General features: G+C 49.1%; 1 protein-coding gene across 1 annotated transcript; it reads left to right on the top strand.

The window, feature by feature from the left end:
* The first annotated feature begins 5628 nt into the window (after window positions 1–5628).
* LOC113484596 (cytochrome b5 type B) lies at window positions 5629–12301 on the top strand. Its single transcript, XM_026857016.1, has 5 exons — window positions 5629–5636; window positions 8068–8209; window positions 8768–8794; window positions 10421–10452; window positions 11317–12301. The coding sequence occupies exons 1-5, from the start codon at window positions 5629–5631 to the stop codon at window positions 11405–11407; spliced, it is 300 nt and encodes a 99-aa protein (XP_026712817.1). The 3' UTR covers window positions 11408–12301.
* Window positions 12302–19553: the final 7252 nt, after the last annotated feature.

The raw sequence follows: 19553 nt of genomic DNA, 5'->3' as shown, positions 1-19553 counted from the left end.
GCAGGCCCTGGCGGGGTGAGGGGGGCTCCTGTGTCCCTGAGGCAGCTCTCTGGCCCCAATCTTCGGGGCCTCAGCGGCCCAGCACTGCCCGAAGGAGGGGCCCACAAGCCTTGAGGGGGCGCCCCGGGAGACCCGGTGGTCTGTTGGCCGCCTGCACGGTTTATTTGCTCAGGGCAGCTCCTGCCCCTGCTCAAAGATGCCTGTGAGAAATGGGAGAGTGATGGCAGGGCGTGCTGCCAAAGGGCAGCCAGTGAAGGGCTTGTGCTTTTCTACTCGTTTGGTCAACTTCTGTTTCCTTAGGAAGTCTGTTCAGGCATGCCTTACGTGGGAACTCACCTTAGGCCGTGTTACTTCACTTCTGGTCTTGTAGGATAAACAGTATCGGGCTAGGTCAGTAGTTTAAATTTGACACCTCCAGGGATGCCTCAGAACTCAAAGGTGATTCTGTAGGTGAGCATTTGCTGCACTATTGCCTTCCCAGAGGTGACCACGCACGAGCGATTTGGAAGCGATGCAGTCTCTGCTGCCTCATCTCCAGTTCTCTTGGATGCGGGGACAAAAATTGCCTCTAGACTCGATGCTTTTGACTTCTGTTTTTGAGAAGGTTGAGAGTGGTGTCATTTGTGTTTAGAACTGAAAACTGAAATGGTAACAAAATTTCAAAGGGCTTTTATCCCAGCTTAAAATAACACCAAACCCGTAGCATCTACAGGGTAATGTGTGAAAGTGAGTATGAATCAGCTTTAAAGTAAGAGCACTTCATTGAAAACGTGCATGTTGCTGCTTGTTGGTTTTGCTTGTCTAAATTAAACTCTGATTTTCCTCCAGGCATATATGATTAAAGCATGTCTCCTGTGTAGTCATAACACAGGGTGACAAAGCTGCCTTGGTGAGGTGTAGAGGCTTATCAGGAGGAGAGAATGATAACCTGGCAGCTTTTTTATAGTGGCCTGACAGCTGGCTTTCTGTGTACTTTTTGGTATTTATTTATAAAGTTGGACACTGTTTTGTTCATTGGATCCAGCATTGTAACGCTTCATTCAGAATCCGACTTCTGCTTTGAGTCTTCCACTCCAAGTTTATTTTAAGAGAGCCTCTGAGATATTTCAGTGGACAAATTGGGGAGTGTCTGTTACTATGGTGGCTTGAGCTGGCCTTTGCCATAGCCTGTTCTGCACTGCTTATAACGAAAAATCTTGCTTTCACAGGACCATAAATGGCTCCTGGCTGCTTGTTCCTTTGCTGTGTCTGCTGTTGGTTCTCCAGCACTGGTTACAGATGCCTTTGTGTCAGGTGCAGGATCTGAAAAGCTGCCTGCTGAGCTGCTGCTGTTCTTGGGTCTTTGATACTTGAGAGAGACTCGAGGCACCCAGTACACTCGAAAGAAAAGCATGTGGGACAGTAGGAGGGTGCCTGGGGGAAGTGTGGCAGTTTGGTGCTGCAGAGCAGCCGTGGCATGAAGAGTTACCAGCTGATGCTCAGCTGGTTTTTACAGGAGAGCCCGCAGGTCTGGCTGAGGTGAGGGACCGGTTACACATTTAGTCACGTGCATCTGCCGCCAGATGCAGACTGTACTGTGGAGAGCTTGTCGTTGGGGTGGGAGGGAGAAGACAGCTGTGTTGAGTGTGACTAACTCAGGAAGCCTTGAAATGGTGGAGCTGCGAGCAGAGTTAAGGGACTCAGATTCCCGCTCCAGGGTCAGTTCACAAGACCAGGAGTTTTCCAGCTGGTACGCGAGGATTTTGGGAGCAGCTGACTGCCTCCTCCTGCATGCACACCCCCTCCAGCGCTTGGGTTCCCCGGCACTAGGCCAACCCTGTCATCTGGCATCTGTCAAATTCCTGAGGGAGGGCAGTGGAGTGCAAGGCAGTGGGCTCAGCTACCTCTGCTGATCCAATGAAACGGGCAGGGTGGAGGCTGTGTTTTGAAGAATGCTTGTTAACTCCCCTAGTTTCTGAAATCTGTCATGTTTGCCTGCATCTAAAAGTCTAGTACGAGAACCAGGGGACACCAAAGAAGCTGGCTGGAGCCAGGTTCAGCACAAACAAATGCAGTTTCTTCACGCAACAGGGAGCAGACCCGTGGAACTCCTTGCCAAAGGTTGTTGTGGGTGCAAGAAGGTTAAGTAGATTCAGGGGAAGACCAGGCAAAAATGTGGGAAGCAATTAACTGCTGGTTTCTAAATAACAAAACGCTGTGGTCTTTAGGAAGAGCCCAAACCAGCTGGAGGCTGGGATGGTACTTGTGGAAACTCCTGCCTTGTCCTTCCGCTTGCCTCCATGTTCCAGTTACGGTTGCTGCTTATCGCTTTTCAGACTTGAAGAGTTAGAAGAATCTTGTCAGGGTATTTATGCCAGTGTGAATGGCTGTGTTTCAGAGCACAGACCCTGTGTGGTGGTCAGTCTTCCTCCTGACATTCTCTGTGTAAGATGGTGTCTGGGACGTGCTCCCCGGGACACCTGCAGTGTTATAAATGGGCCCAGAAAAATGCTTCACTCCCCGCCCCCAGCAAGCCAGACTTAGCGGTGTCCTGAATGTTACCTTGGGATGATATTTCACATTGCCCTTTCCAAGCCCTTTATCCCATTAGTGTTTTTCTGACGTGAAAAAGATCTACTTGGACTGGGGAAAGGGAGAAGAATAAGGCTACTGTTCTAACGGTGCCAGCATGGCTGACACAACACTCTGCTACGTACCCTCCTCGCTGACATGGTGAAACTTGTAAATGTAGATCAAGGCCTAATTTATTAGCAAAACTACACTTTATATCTGTTACCCCACTGTTGAGTGACAGGGGAACAATGTGTAGCTGATCAGAACCAGGAGCGTTTGTCTTGTTTAGAAGTTACAGTTGTCTGATAAACTGTTCTGCTTTGGAGCTCTGAGTTGCTGTAACTGCAGGTATCGGGGGTTTAGGGGGTAATATTTCCCCTTGATTCTGTGTAGTCACTGAAGCAGTGTCTAATTGTTGCCTTTTCTGGCCTTTGGTCACAGATTATTTGAACAGGATTGCTGAATTCCACTGGAGCGTTACCTTGGAGCGATTGTGTAATCTCGAAGAAGCCTCCCTGCTAAAAGATTTTGAATTCTGCTTCGTGATTCCTGCAGACTTGGTACAACAGGGCAGCCGTTAGCTAGCCAGCTCAAAATCTGTGTGTTTGAAGCATAGATCTGTTTAAACTTCCAATTTACTTTGTTATTTACTGTGTAATAGGAGTAACAATTAAGACATTTATCACATAGCAAAATTCTGCTGAATTATAAGAACATGAACAAAATGCAGGAGATGTGCAAAGACAGCAACTGAGATTTAATGTTTCTGAGACACTGCAGTCTCTTGTGCTTCAGAAAGCCTGTAAGTGCCTGAAATGAGGTGTGATGATTTGAAATCTGAGATAGCCTTATGGCAATAATATAATTTTCTCCCAGATCTAGGTAACTGGGCCACCAGAACACGTGTTATTACTCCTGATTGCGGTAATCTAGAAAAGGAGGTGTAGGCTATGGCTAGAGCCAAAGGGGCTGGTGCTCAGGTAGGTGTGAACGATGAGTGAGGGAGGGGAGGAAGGCAGAGGTACCTCCCTGACAGGCTCTCGGGGGTCTGGTACTGCTCACGCTTACACCCTCACCACACTGGTATTAAAATCCGTGGCGTTACTTGTGCACAATCTGTGATAGACTTATTTTCACAAGCGTTGTTATGATAGAGGGACATGTTTTATCTCCATTTTTACAGGAGATTGGAGAGTGTTTCTCCAGCATACCCTTTTGTCTGTTGCCTGCACCCAGAAGCCACAGCAGCCACCACCACGTCGTGTCTTGGCATGTGCTGCTGCTTCTGAAACCCGTGATAAGTGGGATGAAATCCATCTGAACTGGTTTCCAAATGGAATGAGCCTGGGTTGTGATGACTCTAACCCAAACTGGTCAGTTGGTTTCAAGTATAATGCTCTTCAAATTATGTTTCAAAAGAAGGAAGTAGTCTACTACTGACAGCTTGTCTTTAAAAATACACGGTTCTAACAGAAGTGAGGCTCTTTCCAGGCAGGTGTATAGCTGAGGTAGGGTCTGTGCTTGGAAGAGATGGTTGTTAAAAGTGCTGTTATTGAGATGGAAGTAAAGAGGAGGGAAATATCGGGTGGTTGCTTACACCAAAGAGGCAGCAAGTTTTTAGATTCTTGCCTCCTTGCTACACCAGCAGTACGAAACCATTATTGAATACCCTTCTTTGTCTTTCTGCATTTAATTCCTGTGTACTCTGGGGTCTCTGAAACCTGTGAGGGAGAAGGAGGAATGTCAGAGATCTGGTTTTGCTTATGCTGACTTGCTCCAGCTTTGCAGAGATGTTTTTGGGGAAACCTGTTCTGTGTCTTAAAACAAGCCTTGAAGGATGTGTGGTCGACAAACACCGTTTGTCTAGGTGGCTGCTTGTCCTTGTTTTCTGGCTTGTACGGGACTGGCACATCGTTACTGCACGGGAACTCCTCCCTTTCCTGGCTCACCTCTGACACGGGGGGCTAGGAGCGAAAGCTTTGCATCCCTCCTCGACCTGATGATCTTGTCCTTACCCGATCCAGCAGTCTAATTAGTCGTAGAGCTTAGCATGGCTTCTGAGAGCTCGTTTGTATTTGCAGTGGGTCTGTAACAGCAGTTGCCTCGCAGACATATGCAGGCAGACACTTGGAGGCTGTGACAAGGCGACTCGAGGCTCTCGCCTGCGCAGCGAGTTTCTGTGTTGCCTCGCAGACGCCTTTGCTGCACGGCTCCGGTTCTGCCTTGCTGCTGCTGTTTGCTCGCTCCACGTCCCTACATGGGTAGAGCATCTTCTGAGGTTCACGAATAAAAACAACCTACAACCTTGCTGGCTGACGCAGAAGATGGACTACGTGAGCTGCTAATTAGGCAGTGAGTCATGGAGGGCAAACTTTCTTCACTCACCAGCTTCGAGCATCAGTGACGTTTAAAGGGAATATGGGGTTGTACAACTCCCTGCTTCTGTTCTTCTCTGGACCCTGTTTGGAATTTGGAGAACTTGATTCAAAGATCCCGCTGAAATTACGCTTTTGAGAGCGCCTGCTGTAGCTGTGAGTACTGCAGAGCATGAGGAGGTCTTGGCTGGGGTTTTTTGCCCCTAAATCTCCTGGCAGGCTGGCCCCGCTCCGCACCGCCTCGCCGGGGGCTCTGGAGGTGCCTTGGACTGGTGATGGCTGTTGTGCTTTCACTTCCAAGTGACAGGGGCTCCCTGTAAAACTGTTTTCTCTGCTCAGTGGCGTTGGTCACAGCCTTCCAGAACTGGTGCTTCAAGACTGTTAACGTTGCTGTCAGTGTGTACTTTATTTATTGGGTTTGCTGAAGGCTCCACTGACAGGGAGGTTCCAGTTCTACCACTGTTGTTGAGGAAAACTTCTGAGGACTGGCCCTTGGGCCCACTTCTCTTGTTTGGTTTTGGCCGTTTCTTTTCAGAAACAGACATTTTTCAGCCATTGTTTCCTCTGGAAATTTTTTTTTTTCCACAGTTTGCAGCCCTTTCAGTTTTCATGTTTTCCTGCAGGAGCTGTAGCTTTGAGAAGTTTTGTGGCAGAGTAAATGACTTCCTGTATAAATAGTCTGGTTTTACACTTGCCCGGTATGACAAGGTAAGAATTGTCTGGCTGCAGTTGTGGTTGTCTAGACTAGGGAGTCCTTTCAGAAATACGATATGCCAAAATGTTTTGAAGTTTTTTCTTTTAGCTTGATGATTATAGTGAAGGACAGATGTGCATGAATAAATAATTCTTTTTCTTACTTGTGGATTTAGCAAGTGCATGGCAAGGCTTCAGACCCAAAGATGTGAAGAGGAGTAAACTCTGCCGTTCTTATCTCTTGTACTTTACCATTCTTCTTGCCTCTTGTATATGCAGAGACTGGATGCCACTGAAAGCCAGTATCCACTGCATGTTACTGCAGGTTTTTGTCTGCCCTTTTAGGGTGGATGATCAGGAAAACAAGGTTGTCTTCTTAAAATTCAGTTCTGATTTTTCCATCTGAAATGAGATTTCTGGTGACACGTCCCTAAGAAGTTCTTCTAGAAGGCTTAAAGAAAATGGCCAGCTTCTCATCCTCTGCTTTCCGTGGATCTCTGCAGGCATGGTCATAAAATAGCTGAAAATGGGGCAGTTGTTCTGAGTAATGTGCCTACACAACGTGTGGTGTCCTACCACTGCGGCCCAGCCTGAGCGTGTGATCCGAGAGGCGCAGGAATGATCCAAAGGCTGGTCTCGCTGCAGCCTGTGCCCCTGTGACCTCCCTTGCATGAGGGGACGTGCATCCAGCTCTGTAGTGCACTCGCTCACACCTAGCCCCGCTGATCGTCCCTTCCTTCTCTTTTTTTGTAGGGTGGCTTTTCTGCCAGGGTGGTCCCTGATCCGAGTCCCTCTGAGAACAAGTGAGCCGGAGGGGTGGTGTGGGAGAAACGGCAGCGAGACCTGTAGCCAGGCACGGGGGGAATGAGCAGAGTGGAGCCCCGCTTGGTTTTACAGCCAAGGCAATCTAATAACTGCCTGCTAACCACACTGTGTCCTAGGACTGCAGACTTTGCCCTTCGTGGCTGCTGAGAAAGCTCCACGTTGATTTTGTTACATCCCTGGACAATAAAGGGATTTATTTGGAATAAAGAGCTCTGATATGAGGATTGCAGAATTGGCTGCAGCAACTCACTGGGGTAAACAACTGGGCTGGTTTTGTGTCCACACTGAGTATGTTTGGTATGAGGTGTGATAGCCAAGTGGGAATATTTCGACTTCTGGCAGCAAAAACAGACAAGCTGAAGGAAGGGGGGCAATGACAACTGTTCTGTGTCTGTGGGAAGGAAAAGGATATGACAGAGAAAAACAGGTGTGTGTGTTAGTCCTTTGATCTGAAATTGGGTCTAACACCTCTTCTCCAGTTCCAGGCTTGTAGCCGTCAGAGGCATTTCAGGCAGCAGCGAACAACTCTCCTCCACCAGCACCTTTAGCGCTCATTGCCTGATGATCTAGAAAACTGGGTTAGTCCCTGTGTGCACAGACACCTGACCACTTTATTGGTCTGGGTGGATTAGCTGGTAGTTTAAACTGAACCGTTTGTTCACGTTCACACTGTAAAGAGATTGTACTTTGCTGGCTTTGTGCTTTCCATTGCCAACCTGTTCCTGGAATCATGCTATTGACAGTGCTAGAGGAGAGCCCAACCCATCAAGGAAACCAGAATTGCACCGGGGTGTTTGGTCAGTTCAGACCGCTTGGTCTGACTGTTGTCTGTCACCATCTGCCACCAACAGAAGTGTCAGTGTGGCTGCGGAGCGTCCTGTGGATTTGATACTTCTCTGTCATGGTAACTCCTGAATCTCTGGAAGCGGTATATGATGTCAAATAGTATCAGGTTTTGTGACACTTTTTTTTTTTCCTCTCCCTTCATCATTGAGTGGTTGTACACGGGAGCAAGTTCAGTACTGTTGGGACTGCACTAGAGTCACAGTTTCTTATGCCACTAGAAAACACGATGTATTTCCCCTCCACTCCTCATTGCACAGCTATGTGCAGAGAGAGGCTGTCAGCCAAATACTATGATTTTTTGTAAGTAACTGAAGCAGTAGAATATCCTTTCCTCCACTGGTGGCTGCAAAGGCAGTGTTGTCTTGTGCTTCACTAACAGCTGAGTTGCCTCAGGAGAGTTCTTGAGAAAATCATACAGGAGAGGCTCCTCTGAAGCAAGGGAGCCTGATTTATGCAGCGAAGCCCATGAAAAGTTACATGACGATATCCTTTCTTTTGTATTATTTTCTTGCCCAAGTTAGAGAATCACAGAAAGGATAACTTGCTTGGCTGTGGGGGGCAAAGCTGTGCTTCCCTCTCCATGTTGGGGATTCGCGTCTTTGGAAGCAATTTTATTATGCGAGATGTGTCCAGGCTGAGGTTGGACAATTGAATCTTTGGAAGATTGTATTGGTGATGTTGGTTTGAGGCATCTGCGATGAACAGAGGAGGTTGGAAGGAAGGCTGCTCACGCTCGTGGTGCTCTGTTTGCATCTAGCCCTTTGCTCACCTGAAGATTTCTCTTCCAGCATCCAGGTGGAGAAGAGGTTTTGCTTGAACAAGCTGGTAGAGATGCCACAGAATGCTTCGAAGATGTTGGGCATTCCATGGATGCCAGGGAGATGCTGAAGCAGTACTACATTGGAGAGATCCACCCGGTAAGGACCAGCTGGGTCTGACAGCCTCTCTCAAACACAAACTGCCTAAAAGTGTGACTGTCCGTTGTGTAACCCACTAAACATGTACCCCAAGATGTGTCTTGTGAAATAAGTAAGTAGTTAAGGGGTTTAGGCAGGCTCTGTATTGTTCAGGATTTCTGTTGAGGGAAGAGCATCTCTGTTGAGGAAACAAAACTAAATTAGTCTTCTGTTTCCACCATTCAGAACGGATTTCTCACCACAGTTAAATCAGGGGCACTTAAAGAAGCTCAATCTAATTGGTTCCCTCCTCAGCTGGTGGTACCATAACTTCCCCTTGCCTTGTAATTTAGGGTTCAGGAGGGTGAGAGATCACAGGGGCACGGCACAACCACCAGCTTCCTGCCTGCTACAAAGCCTGTGCCTTTGGGTGCTGAAGGAAGGACTCCTTTGAAAACCGAGTCCAGGCAATTACCCTGTGATGAGGACTGTGTACAGAACAATTCCCTCATAAAGACTGCAGGTTTCTCTTGAAGTCGGTGCTTATCTTTTTTTCTTCTTTTTTTTTACCCTTGACAGCACGATCGTAAAAAAGAAGGCTCTAAGGTAAGCTGTTAGTGTTTTATTTTGCCATTTTAATTTAATGCTGTGGAAACGATGATACGTTCACAAAATGAACAGAGAAGTTGTCACATGGCTTTATTTTTTTTTCCCCCCTTGTGGAGCTCGTGGCTTTGTGTTTACACAAACAACAGCAATGAATAAATCTTCCAAGCAAATTATGCCTTTGGTTTTGTCCTGAAGCTCAGCAGTCACCTCCGTGAAACTGGAAGTGGGTTTTTGTGCCCTCTGTCCCCTGACATCAGTGATGTTATTTCCACACCTTGAGCCACAGACCTTTTTTTTGCATTACTCGCTATGTCCTGACCACTGAACTGTTCGTGTTGTTACGTTCAAGCCAGGAGACAGGCACAGCCACCATGGGCTTGGCTGGAAAACAAGAATTCTCTGTTAACTGCCCTAGTAATCACTGGTGTTTTTTAAAACTCAGGTACTCCTGGATTAGAACAGGGCACAGTGTTGCACAAATGCCTTTGAAATGGATGGGGAGAGGGAAATGGTAATAAATAGAATCCCATCGGAGAGGTAAACGTGCGCCGTGCCACTGGCCCCTCTTCTGGCTTGGCTCGAAGGCTTGGAGCAGGCACAGCCCTGCCCTCAGCAACGCTTCCGTTAGATGGTGTTCAAGGCAGGGCGCTCGCAGAGCAGCGGGAGTCAAGAACTGTCCACACAGAGCGGTGACTGAAGCCCTCGGGAGTGTTTGCTGTAGTCAGACACAGAGAGAATAACTCGGGCTGGGTAAAGCCCACGCTTAGTGCTAACACGGGGCTGCGTGATGATGCGTATGTTCACCTTAAAACGTACTGTTTGGTTCAACTCTGTCTCATAAACAGTATGACGTGCCTAAAATGAAATTAGTAGTAATCTGAGTAGCTCCCTTGGATAGGAGTTAAATATTTTTTACAAATATTTTTCTCTTCTGAGGAGAAAGTCCAGTGAGTTATGTACAGCTAAGGTCTTGCTCCAGTGTACAACACCCGTTTTAAAAGCAGGGCCAAGGATAATTGAGAAATAGTAGCAAGAGCTAGAAGTCAGCAATGTAAAAATAAAAAAGGGGGAACCACACACACAAAACAAAATTTGTATGTTCTTGTGATGCAGCTCAGAGGTAGCTCCCCACAGGTTAAGTGTCGGTTTTCAGCATCCACTGAGTGTGTTATGGCAGAAAAACAAGCACCAGAGCTCTCAATAAATGGAGACAATTTTTTTTTTTTTTTTTGGCTGGTAGATATTAATTAAACTGGAGAGCAGCAACATCCGTGGAGGAGGAAGCTGCAGAGCTGATGAAAGCCTAAATGAGAATTTTGGCTGACTGAAGAAAGTACTTAAATTCTCAAGTTTTATGTGTTTCATGAGCTCATTTAAATTCTCAGAGTTTGGGGTTTTTTTTTGAGAGGGGCACAAGTTCCAGTGTGGAGCTGAGGAGCGGGTTGGTGGATGTGGGTGGGAGGACGAGGGCAGACGTCCCCAGAAACAAACACCCGCGCTTTTGGCAGAGGAGGGGGGGTTACTTTTACTCCATATTTGTAATCACATGTTCAGTTTTGTAGTCTTATTAGCACACGTTTAATGTTTCTTTTTCCCCCTGCTAACTCCCTCTTTCCTCTTCAGAATCCAAGTATGACATCCTCAGGCCAAGCAAGGTATAGTATCCTCTTACAGTAAGAAATTGAGGGGTTAGGGTTCTCCCTCTGTGGAACTGCCCTTAGCTCTAAGGGCAGGAAAAAAACCCCCGGGGGTGTTACTGCACCGGCCTTCCAGCAAGTGGATGGTCCAAAATGAGTCACTGAACTGCAGCACCCTGAGCTGGGGCCGGGTGTGCCCCCTTCGCTGGCAGCGTGGGCGTCCTGCCCTTCAGCAGCCTTGCTGCTCCGGCCCCCGCGCTCACGTCGCACGAGCAAGGTGCAGTTTTTTGGAGGATCTTTACCATAACCAGCCCTGTTTAGTCAAAAATCCTTACAAGCAGAGCAGGGCCCTCATCTTTTGTGGCTGATGCAGAACTCTTTTGCTATGGAGGCTGCTGAAGGTGAGCCTGTGGCCTCTGGTTTATGAGTGAGGAAGATTTATTGTGGGATAGCTGTAGCAATTTCCATCCTTGAGTCAACTCAGCTGTTTGTATAGCACAAATTACAGTCTGACTTATTTAAGGAAAAAAAAAAAACCAAACCCAAACCCAACAACCAATAACAGAAACCCCAAATTGGTTTCTGTATGTGCCGGGCTGGAAACTTCAGCAATGCAGCTGCTATTTTATAAAGCCACCGAGCCACCGTTGCAGGCGTCGGGGCCTGGCGCAGGGGCCGGGCCGAGTGCTGAGCCCCGGGAGTGCGGGTGCGAGCCACGGCCCGTACGGCTGCTCCGAGCTGAGGGGAGGCAGCTCCCGGGAGTCCCGAGATGAAAACAGACGTGTTGTAATTCGTGAGCATCTTGAATCAATTATTAACTTGATACTTTCTTCTGGTTTATGTTGTGTGTATTTTGTTTGTTTGTTTGTTGTCTCCCTCTAGTTTCTGGTCAACATGGCTAATCCCCATCTTTGGAGCACTGGTCATAGGTTTAATGTATCGTTATTACATGTTGGATGGGAGAACCTCGTGAACTGACCATGCGGGGACCTCAGAAAGCCCAAAAAAGAGGCTGTGAGAGAGAGCGCACGCCTGCACCACGTGGAGTTCTGCTTCCCTTCACCTTTTCTGCCTTGCTTTTAGCTTTGAGTCTGTCAAGTGATGTTGATATCCATGGGACCAAGCTAATACCAAGCTCTCTGTCCTCCTAACCCTGGGACCCACGGACCTGTGGTGCTCTCCTCTGGCGGTGGCGGGGCACGTGCCGCTTCCCGGCATTCTCTGCCGTCGGTGTGCGCCCCCCGCGCGTGCTCGTGTGCGCTCTCTCTCGCGCTCTCTCGCTCTCTGAAGTAAACCACAGACAACCTTTTTTTTTCTTTCAATGCCTTTTTGTTAAGCCAGACAACGTGAAACGGCTGCTTAGTGAGCCTGTGGATTTGCCTCAGTCCTCCACACTGCATTGCCAGGAATAAATGGCAAGTTGTCTCCAGTCCTTTCCAGAAAAGACGTCCCGAGATTCGGTTCGGCAGCAACTTTCCCAGTGCATGCAGGCAACACTAATTGGAGCAGCAAGAAATTGTTAGCTTTGCTACCTCTTTCTGTACGTGTCTGTTTTTAACGGTTAAACAAATATAAGTATTTTAAAAGTGATTCAGTTCATCTTGTAATATTTGTACTTGTCCCTTTAAAATGTATATTCTGTGAAACCATTTATACCTGGAATGGGGTTTGTTTGGGTGCTTTTGTGCTGTGTGGGGCAGTGCCAGAAATGGGAACTGACACGTGGCTTCCTGGAATGCAGATTTTTCTTTCTCTGTGAGGTCTTGATCTGACACATGTATTGGAAACAAAAATCATATCTATTGTGAATGTGCACCAGATGGGGGAGAACACCAAATAAATGCGATCTGTCCTCCCTAAATGAAAAGGGAGAAGAAATTCCTCTGGGACTTGTGGCTTATCCTGTTTTTGTCGTGGAATAGAGGGGTTATTTATCTCTTCTGCTGTTTTTGTGTATCGTGCAGTCGGCCTCCCCCAGAGCAGAGCCCCCGTGCGGCTCCAGTGCTGCTGCCTCCAGGGAACGCGTGTTCCGGGGTCGGCACCGCACGAAGCATCTTTTTGAATGGCAGCAAAAAGGGAAGCGACACGCTGGGGTCCTGTTTGTGAAAACCTGTCGGTTGTGGGGTTTTATTCCCTCTTCCATGAAACTGCTCTGTTCCCTGGGAGGTTGTGGAGGAGAATTTCTTGGCTGTGGAGTTACCCTCTGCCTTTTGAATAGTGCAGAGACCGCTGGAGCGGCTCCTCCTGTGCCACGTTTCGGCATGCGCTGGTTTAGTGGCTGCCCCAGCAGTGCCCGCAGAGGGGGCACCCCGCAGAGCTCTGTCTTCCCCCAGGACTTTCCTCGCTGCCATCGACGGTTTCGTCTCTTACAGTGAATTACCTGGCCAGGGAAAGGTGGAGTTCCCCAGTGCCGAGGTGGCTCTTGGATATCCTGTTGCAGGCTACCTTTGTCCCCCATTCTGCCCTGGCTGCTTTGGTGGTCTAGTTTCTGTTTATTCTGTATAAATCTGAGCCAAGGAAAATCCAGTGGGAAAGACCTGGGAAATTCTATTTAGCTGCATTTTAAAGGATAAAGGTGACAGGCCACATAGTTGTACATTAACATAGGTCTTAAACTCAGCAATGGGTCAGTCAATGTAAGTTTATGGAAAATAGATCTTATCAGTCCAACATGATATTTTTATATTCCAGATTAGCTGATAACACACTGATGTGCTGCTTGGGCTTCTGCAAGGCATCTGAATTGATAGTGCATAGTATAGTGCCCGATTTAACAAAATCGATACAAAAATCCACAAGGAGAGATCACAAAGTGAGACTGAACACCCAGTGACCGTGTGAAGAGCAGCCCGTGCTTGTTTAAACTCAGCAGTGACCCGGGAGGAGGCAGATGGAAAACCAGTGAGCTTGGTGATGGCTGCCTGGCGCCGAGGGTCGCAGGGGGTGAATGCTCTGACTGTGCCTTTGGCTTTTAAAAATGCAGAGAAACCCATGGAAATGATTAAAAGCTTGGAAAACTATTGACGGTGAGAAATGAGCCCAATCTGGCTTATCAAAGGGAAGGGCACGTTGTACCATGGAGGTGCTCACACGTGGAATAGAAACTGTCAAAGGGCCTTTGGATCTAGAGGACAGTGCTCTGAAAAAGGCCCCTAGTTAAAGCGAGAGCAGTTCGAACTGGAAATGGTATTTTTTCACATTTATCACTTGAGTCATGAACGGTGACAAGGGTTTAGTGAGGTTTTTAGTGGATTTGCTGTCAACAGAATGTTTTCAAGCCGGAAGGCACGTGCTGGCTGGCACATCATCTTACTGCGTCGGGGCGGTTTGGGGGAGCGTAGGGCCCCCTGCAAGAGCCGCCTGGTTGGGCTCCCACAGCGTCGTGTTGGCACAGGGCTGGGGTGTTGGTGTCGCTGAGATGGGGGAAACGCATCTGGTTTTTCGGTAGGCATCGCTTTCACCTGGATTTTGACTTACTTTCCTTTTTTTTTTTTTTTTTAAATACCATTTTCCTGGTGTTCTCTCTATTAAGTTGCATTTTGGCTGCTCTAAATAACTTTTTGCTATCATCAGATCTTGTCCCTTTGCTATTTACCATTGGGACAGCTGCCTCTCAATTCCCAGTTGTTACAGAGCCTTTTTGTGTTGCTGCTGTTTCCTTTCAACCGATTAACTGCCCAAGGGAGACCTTCAGTCTTGTTCCGGGGCATCTTAGAGCTGTTAAGAGCCTTGTCCAACGCCTGTGGAACCCCAAGCAGCCTCTGCCAAGCAGCTGTCCCTTTCCAGCACACACACCGGCTCCTTCCAAGATCTCGAGGTGCTTGAAGTGCATTTACAGAAGCCACATCAACGTCTTCCCACTTCTCCATTAACTACAAGCTTTGAACAGCCTCGGTGTGCCCAGCACGGGCATCATTTTTACTGGGCTGCCACCCTGCAGACCCTTTCTGAGCTCTCAGTGCGCTGGGGCTGCTCCGAAGGACGACGTCTGCTTGGTGGAGACAGGCTGGCGTGAGCTCCCTGCCCGGGTCCTCCGGCGAGGCGCCGAGGCCAGCCCACCTCTTCTTCCTTTCTTCTTTTCTTCTGGCTTGCTGAATGGTGGGTCCCATGGGTGTGAAGCTGCTCAGTCAACAAAGGAGGCATTAACTAAGCTTGTTTACTTTTATTTGAGGATTAAAAAAGACAATTCCAAATTTTTGTCCTTACGCTGAACTTCTCGCACAGCAAATACTTGTTGCCAGGTTCCCCGCACAATGCAGGCGCTGTCTCAGCTTTCACCCGGCGAGAAAAACTCTCTTGGTGAAATGAAAGCTGGGTGTGTGTGCTTTGCTTCCTTCAGGTGCTTTGGAGAAGGTGTTGAGTGAAGAACTGGAAACACGAGCACGGAGGCAGCTTTCACGGTTAAAGTAACCGCACACCGGCCACCTGGGGAAGGCCAGCAGAGCTGTGCTGGTCTCTTCTGCTGGGCCACGAACCCAAACCCCACGACTGCACAGAAGGCAACGGTTAATTGGGTTGATGGTTTGTGGAGGGTGGGCAGGAGGTTTGAGCGTGTTCCTGGGTTTGCTGAAATGAGCTGCTAAAGGGGAGGAATAGTGAGGGAAGGTGGCGCAGAGCTCTCCGTGCTGCCAGGGTGGGGCTGGGGCGGGGTGGTGAGATGGGAGAGCCCGTGAAATGCCGCTTCTTGTACCCAGAGACCGTCTGCCCGGCGAGTCGCGCTGGGCCGTGTATTGGCTGTGTTCAGTAACGGTGCGCAACGAGCAAGGGCACGATTCTGTCTTCCAACAGGCACAAAATGTCTAGTTGCTCTGTCGCAGTGTAAAGGCGCTGCTCGACAGCCAGCTGGGGTGGCTGCCTGCTTCATGGGGCTTGAAAATCCAGCGTTTGTTGTATTTTACAGACCTGACACGCTCCCATCATTTGAAGCACAGGATCTCTGCTGCACCTCAGTGGGAATTATAATCAGACAAAATGATTCGGGGGGGTTAGTATTCAGCAGCTGCTCGCTGTTTCCCGGAACAATCCTCCCTCTCTGCTGAAGTCTACGTGGGGAATGGTCGGTACTGGCAGTGCTGTGTCGGTGTAAGGTAACCGAAGGGGTAAACTGAATCCCTGAAAATTGCTCTGTGTAGATGTAGCGCAGTTTGAGCAGGAAAATTTTGGTCACAGCAACTGTTCTGCTTAAAACTAATTATTAGTTAAAGCTAAGAAAATGGTGAGCTATGGCAGACACAAGATTTGTCTTCCTGTCAGGAGAGGAAAAATCTTTTTGTTGGCATCAGTTCACGCTGAGCCTGTGCCAAAGATGATCTGGGGAGCGTCGTAACCAAGTGATGCGATTGTTCTCGCAGGGCATTGGGAAAGCAGCAGCACCCTGCAAGCCACGCAACTCAGATTTTTTCAGGGGTGAGCAGGGTTTTCTGTGAAATTCAGTCCATAGTGATCTGAATGCGGATCGTTATGAAGTTCGCAGTTACCAAGCGCTGCACCGTCATTCTCCTTCTGTTCTACAAGTGCTTATTTGTAGTGAAGATCTCTGTGGCCAGCTGATGTATTTCCATTGCTGAGTGCTGGCTGGCTTTTCCAGTTTTGAGAACGTCTGCTCTCGGATCAGCGGCTGCTGCTACAGTATTCCACCCTGTAATAATAACGAGACTTCCAACACGGGCAGCAGGGTTGCTGCGAGGGCTCCCTGATAAACTCCAGTTACCTCTGAGGAAGCCGATGAGCAGCAGCGAGGCGAGGGGAAGGGAGTTGTGTCAGCTAAGGAGCCGTACGGCGTGGGCCGGTGCCGGTAGCGCCGTTGTTGCCGCCTCTGCGGGCGCTGGCACCATCACCATGTGCTACGGGAGCACAGCGTCTTCACCGCAAGAAGAGCGTGTAGGAGGGTTGTTTGCAGTGGAGAGGTGAAACGGAGACCACAAAATACATCTCTTATTTACATGTAGACTTAGAAAAGAATATAATGTCCCACTCCCACAGCTGTCAGCAGAATGTGACTCTTAAAATTTGCCTAATTGTTACTCTCAGGGCCGTTGCAGCAGCCTCAGGGGAGCGGTACCTGGTCAGATCTTCCCAGGAGGGAGCAAGAGATCAGCAGCTGCCGACTTGCAAAAAAGAGCTGGGAAAAGGCAGTGGGAACTGGCTGCTTCAGTCCTGGATTTTAGCTGAAATAATGCAGGGAAGAAAGGCAATTAACTGAGTTGGAAGTGGAGGCTTTGGGGCGAGGGGGCACTTTGGTGCTGGATAATGCACAATCCCCACTGTGCATCCTTCACGCAGGTCCTGGGTATTAAAACTGTCCCGTGGGAAGCAGCTGCTGTGGTCGCTGGACTGGACATCCTCGGTGTGCTTGTAGGAAAGGAAAAACTGACTTGCGATAGGAGGGAAGGTTGTGAATTATTTTCTTGGCAAGCACAATTTCACTGTAAACTTTATCTTTGATCAAGAGAAATTGGATCCAAAATCCACAGAAATAAAAAGGCTTCTGAACTACTTTTAAATCTGCTTCCAAGTACTGTGGGGTCAATACCGAGCATGGTCTCGCATCTCCAAGTATCCAGGAGAATTTTCAGTGTCTGAGACAGAGATGATAAAAAAATTAGGGGAGTCCAAATACTCCGGCGCCTCCTGTTAGTCCCACGTCTCAGCCGCGGCTCTGTGCAGCTGTACGTGGCCCTTTGCTGGTGAAGGAACGTGGAGATCCTTCAGGGAGAGGGAGGAAAGTCACCCCAGCACCTGTGACAAAGGGGGAGGTGACACAATACTCAGCTTGGTCTGTCTGCACCGTCCTCTCTTGATTTCTAATGAAGCTGGTGGTTGTTTACATCATAATTGCTCTCAATCAGTAAATCTCCCATTACTGCTGGATTTTTTTTTCTCCTCCAAAGACTATTTTTACATTACAAATTTACATTTACATTTTAACTGGCCCCTTTTTGCTCCTTTTAAAACCCTTACCCAATATCCCGGAAAGCAGCTCCAAGTCCTGGAGCTGGAGGCTGGCCCAGCCGCCGGCCACGCAGCCAGGGACCCTCAAGCCGTGCTGCCCCCCAGCGCAGCGTGGGGACACGGAGGTGCTGATGTCCCGTGGCAGCAGGAACGGCCACGCGGCAATCCGGACGGCTCCCGGCCACCCCGTGCCTCCATCACGAGGATGAAGTTCACGCCGGTGTCACATGCTCGGTGGTGCCTCTTCTCCAGGGACACCGCTAACAGAAATTACTATAAAACAAGTTTCCTGCCAACCTCAGCAGCTCTAATGAGTCAGGAAGCAGTTATCTGGGAATAGGGGAACTGTTGACAGAGCCTAATTATTTTCTGACAGTCTTTCTAACACAGTTAGAAAATAAAACACCTACATAGGCTTCAAAATTGCAAACGGGGTTAGCAATATTACGCATGCACCTGCTAATTTATCCCCACGATCCTGGTTTAGACTCCCCCCTCACACCTGCTGCTATCCAACTGCTTATGCAGGGAGAGGAGCTTCATTATAAAAAGAGAAAATACCTTAATTACACAGAACACAGAACTTTTAATGGGAAGTCTCCTGTTTCAGTGTCTGGCAGTTAATTGGTTAGGATTTTTGTGTATTTTAGTTATATTTATTCCATATATTCTAACTGTGAAATCAAGCCGTGCGCAGAGCGCGCTGCCGCGCTTCATGGCCGTGCGAGCGAGACCAGGCTCACGGGACCGGGGCCGGACGAGGGTCCCCCCCGCCGAGCAGCAGCCACCAGCACACGCTGCGGGGAAAAACACGTGAAAAAGCAGACGCAGAGCAGGAGCCTGTCCCCGGCTCTGGGGGTCGGCAGGTCCCTGACCCCCGACTCCCAAGCGGAGCCCATCTTCTAAATCTCTGCCGCGGTGACTGGAAAAACCCACGAGAGCTGCGTACGTACCCCCCCAGCTGCAGCCCCTCCCGCTCCTGAACAGGGCGCAGATTTCCTTTGCCGTGTTATTTCAGCTTCCACTGTTTGTGTAACTTCCACAGCTCGGGTCCTGCTCACTGTTTCCACCACAGGCACCGGCTGGAGTTTGCCCTTTTGGGACATTAAAGGTTTTGCCCATCAAGCCAAACTGAAAAGGTTCTACTGAGCTTGTTTAAAGAGTCCCACAGTAAACCTGCCTAGACTGAGCACTGAAACAAAGCAAAAGGCACAAAATGTTCAAAAATCACAGAAGTAAAGAAAAATGCCCAAGTAGGTCAGTGGTCATTCATCTACAACCTCCTTCAGCATGTAAACCTCTCCAGCTTCCAGTTCTGTTTGTGAGCAAGGCCAAGAGCCCAGCACCAGCCCCGGGGCCAGAGGACTCGTCCCCACACTGACTGTTGGGGTTTGGTACCAAACAGACATGGGTGCTCCTCAGCCGCCCTCTCCACCAGCTGGTGTCAATCCCTCCTACGCCGTCCCCTAATTTTCCTGGACAGCGAACACCAACCAGATGTCATCTGCTGTCAGCACAGAACAGCGATAGAGCGTGGTGTGAAGTTGTGACCTGGGGCTGGTGAGAACACCCAGGAGACAGATTTGATTAAACACTCTAGTTGCTCTTGTAGCTTAAACCTCACTCAGAGCTTGGGCAAGTCAAGGGATGTTGGAGGCCAAGGTCCTGACCAGCGCAGTCAGCGTCGTAGGTGCCGCAGGGTCCTCTGCCCTGTGCCCCCGCCACTGCCTGCTGCACCCAGCGTAGGAGCAGCGGGAATTCTGCTTTTCGTGTATTCCCACCTCCCAGAATAACCCTTTGTCTTAAGGTTTGTCACAGGCCCCGGTGCGGTGTCGCTCCGTAGGCTGCACGGGTGGTGGCCCTGAGTCACACAGCAGCTTTCGCCGCCCTCAGGTAAATCTGCGCCCCAGGTCGCTGTGTTGATGCTGGGTACGTGCAACATCCCCAACACCCGCCTGCGCTCTGGCCTGTGAAGTCGGCCCGTTCACCTGCCCGCGCTTCACCTTTTTACTTCTCTGCCCCTTTCAACGTATCTGGTAACTGAAGCTGATTTCAAAACGCTAAGATAAGAGGTGCAGTCCCACTGTCCCCGGCAGCACCTCCGCTGCATGCTCCACGCGGCTTTTTCACATGCTGGGGACCACAGGAGGGGTTTATGGCTCCAGCTG

Source organism: Athene cunicularia (genome assembly GCF_003259725.1).
Source record: "Athene cunicularia isolate RWA chromosome 11 unlocalized genomic scaffold, athCun1 chr11_part2, whole genome shotgun sequence".
In the NCBI taxonomy this organism is placed as follows: domain Eukaryota; kingdom Metazoa; phylum Chordata; class Aves; order Strigiformes; family Strigidae; genus Athene; species Athene cunicularia.
The sequence above is the reverse complement of the archived record's forward strand: the minus strand, read 5'-3'. Positions and strand labels throughout refer to the sequence as shown.

Bases quoted from the DNA above. Each gene is read 5' to 3' on its own strand.
- LOC113484596 (XM_026857016.1), top strand. The intron at 8,210-8,767 runs GTAAGGACCAGC...TACCCTTGACAG, and splicing joins ACATTGGAGAGATCCACCCG to CACGATCGTAAAAAAGAAGG. The intron at 10,453-11,316 runs GTATAGTATCCT...GTCTCCCTCTAG, and splicing joins ACATCCTCAGGCCAAGCAAG to TTTCTGGTCAACATGGCTAA.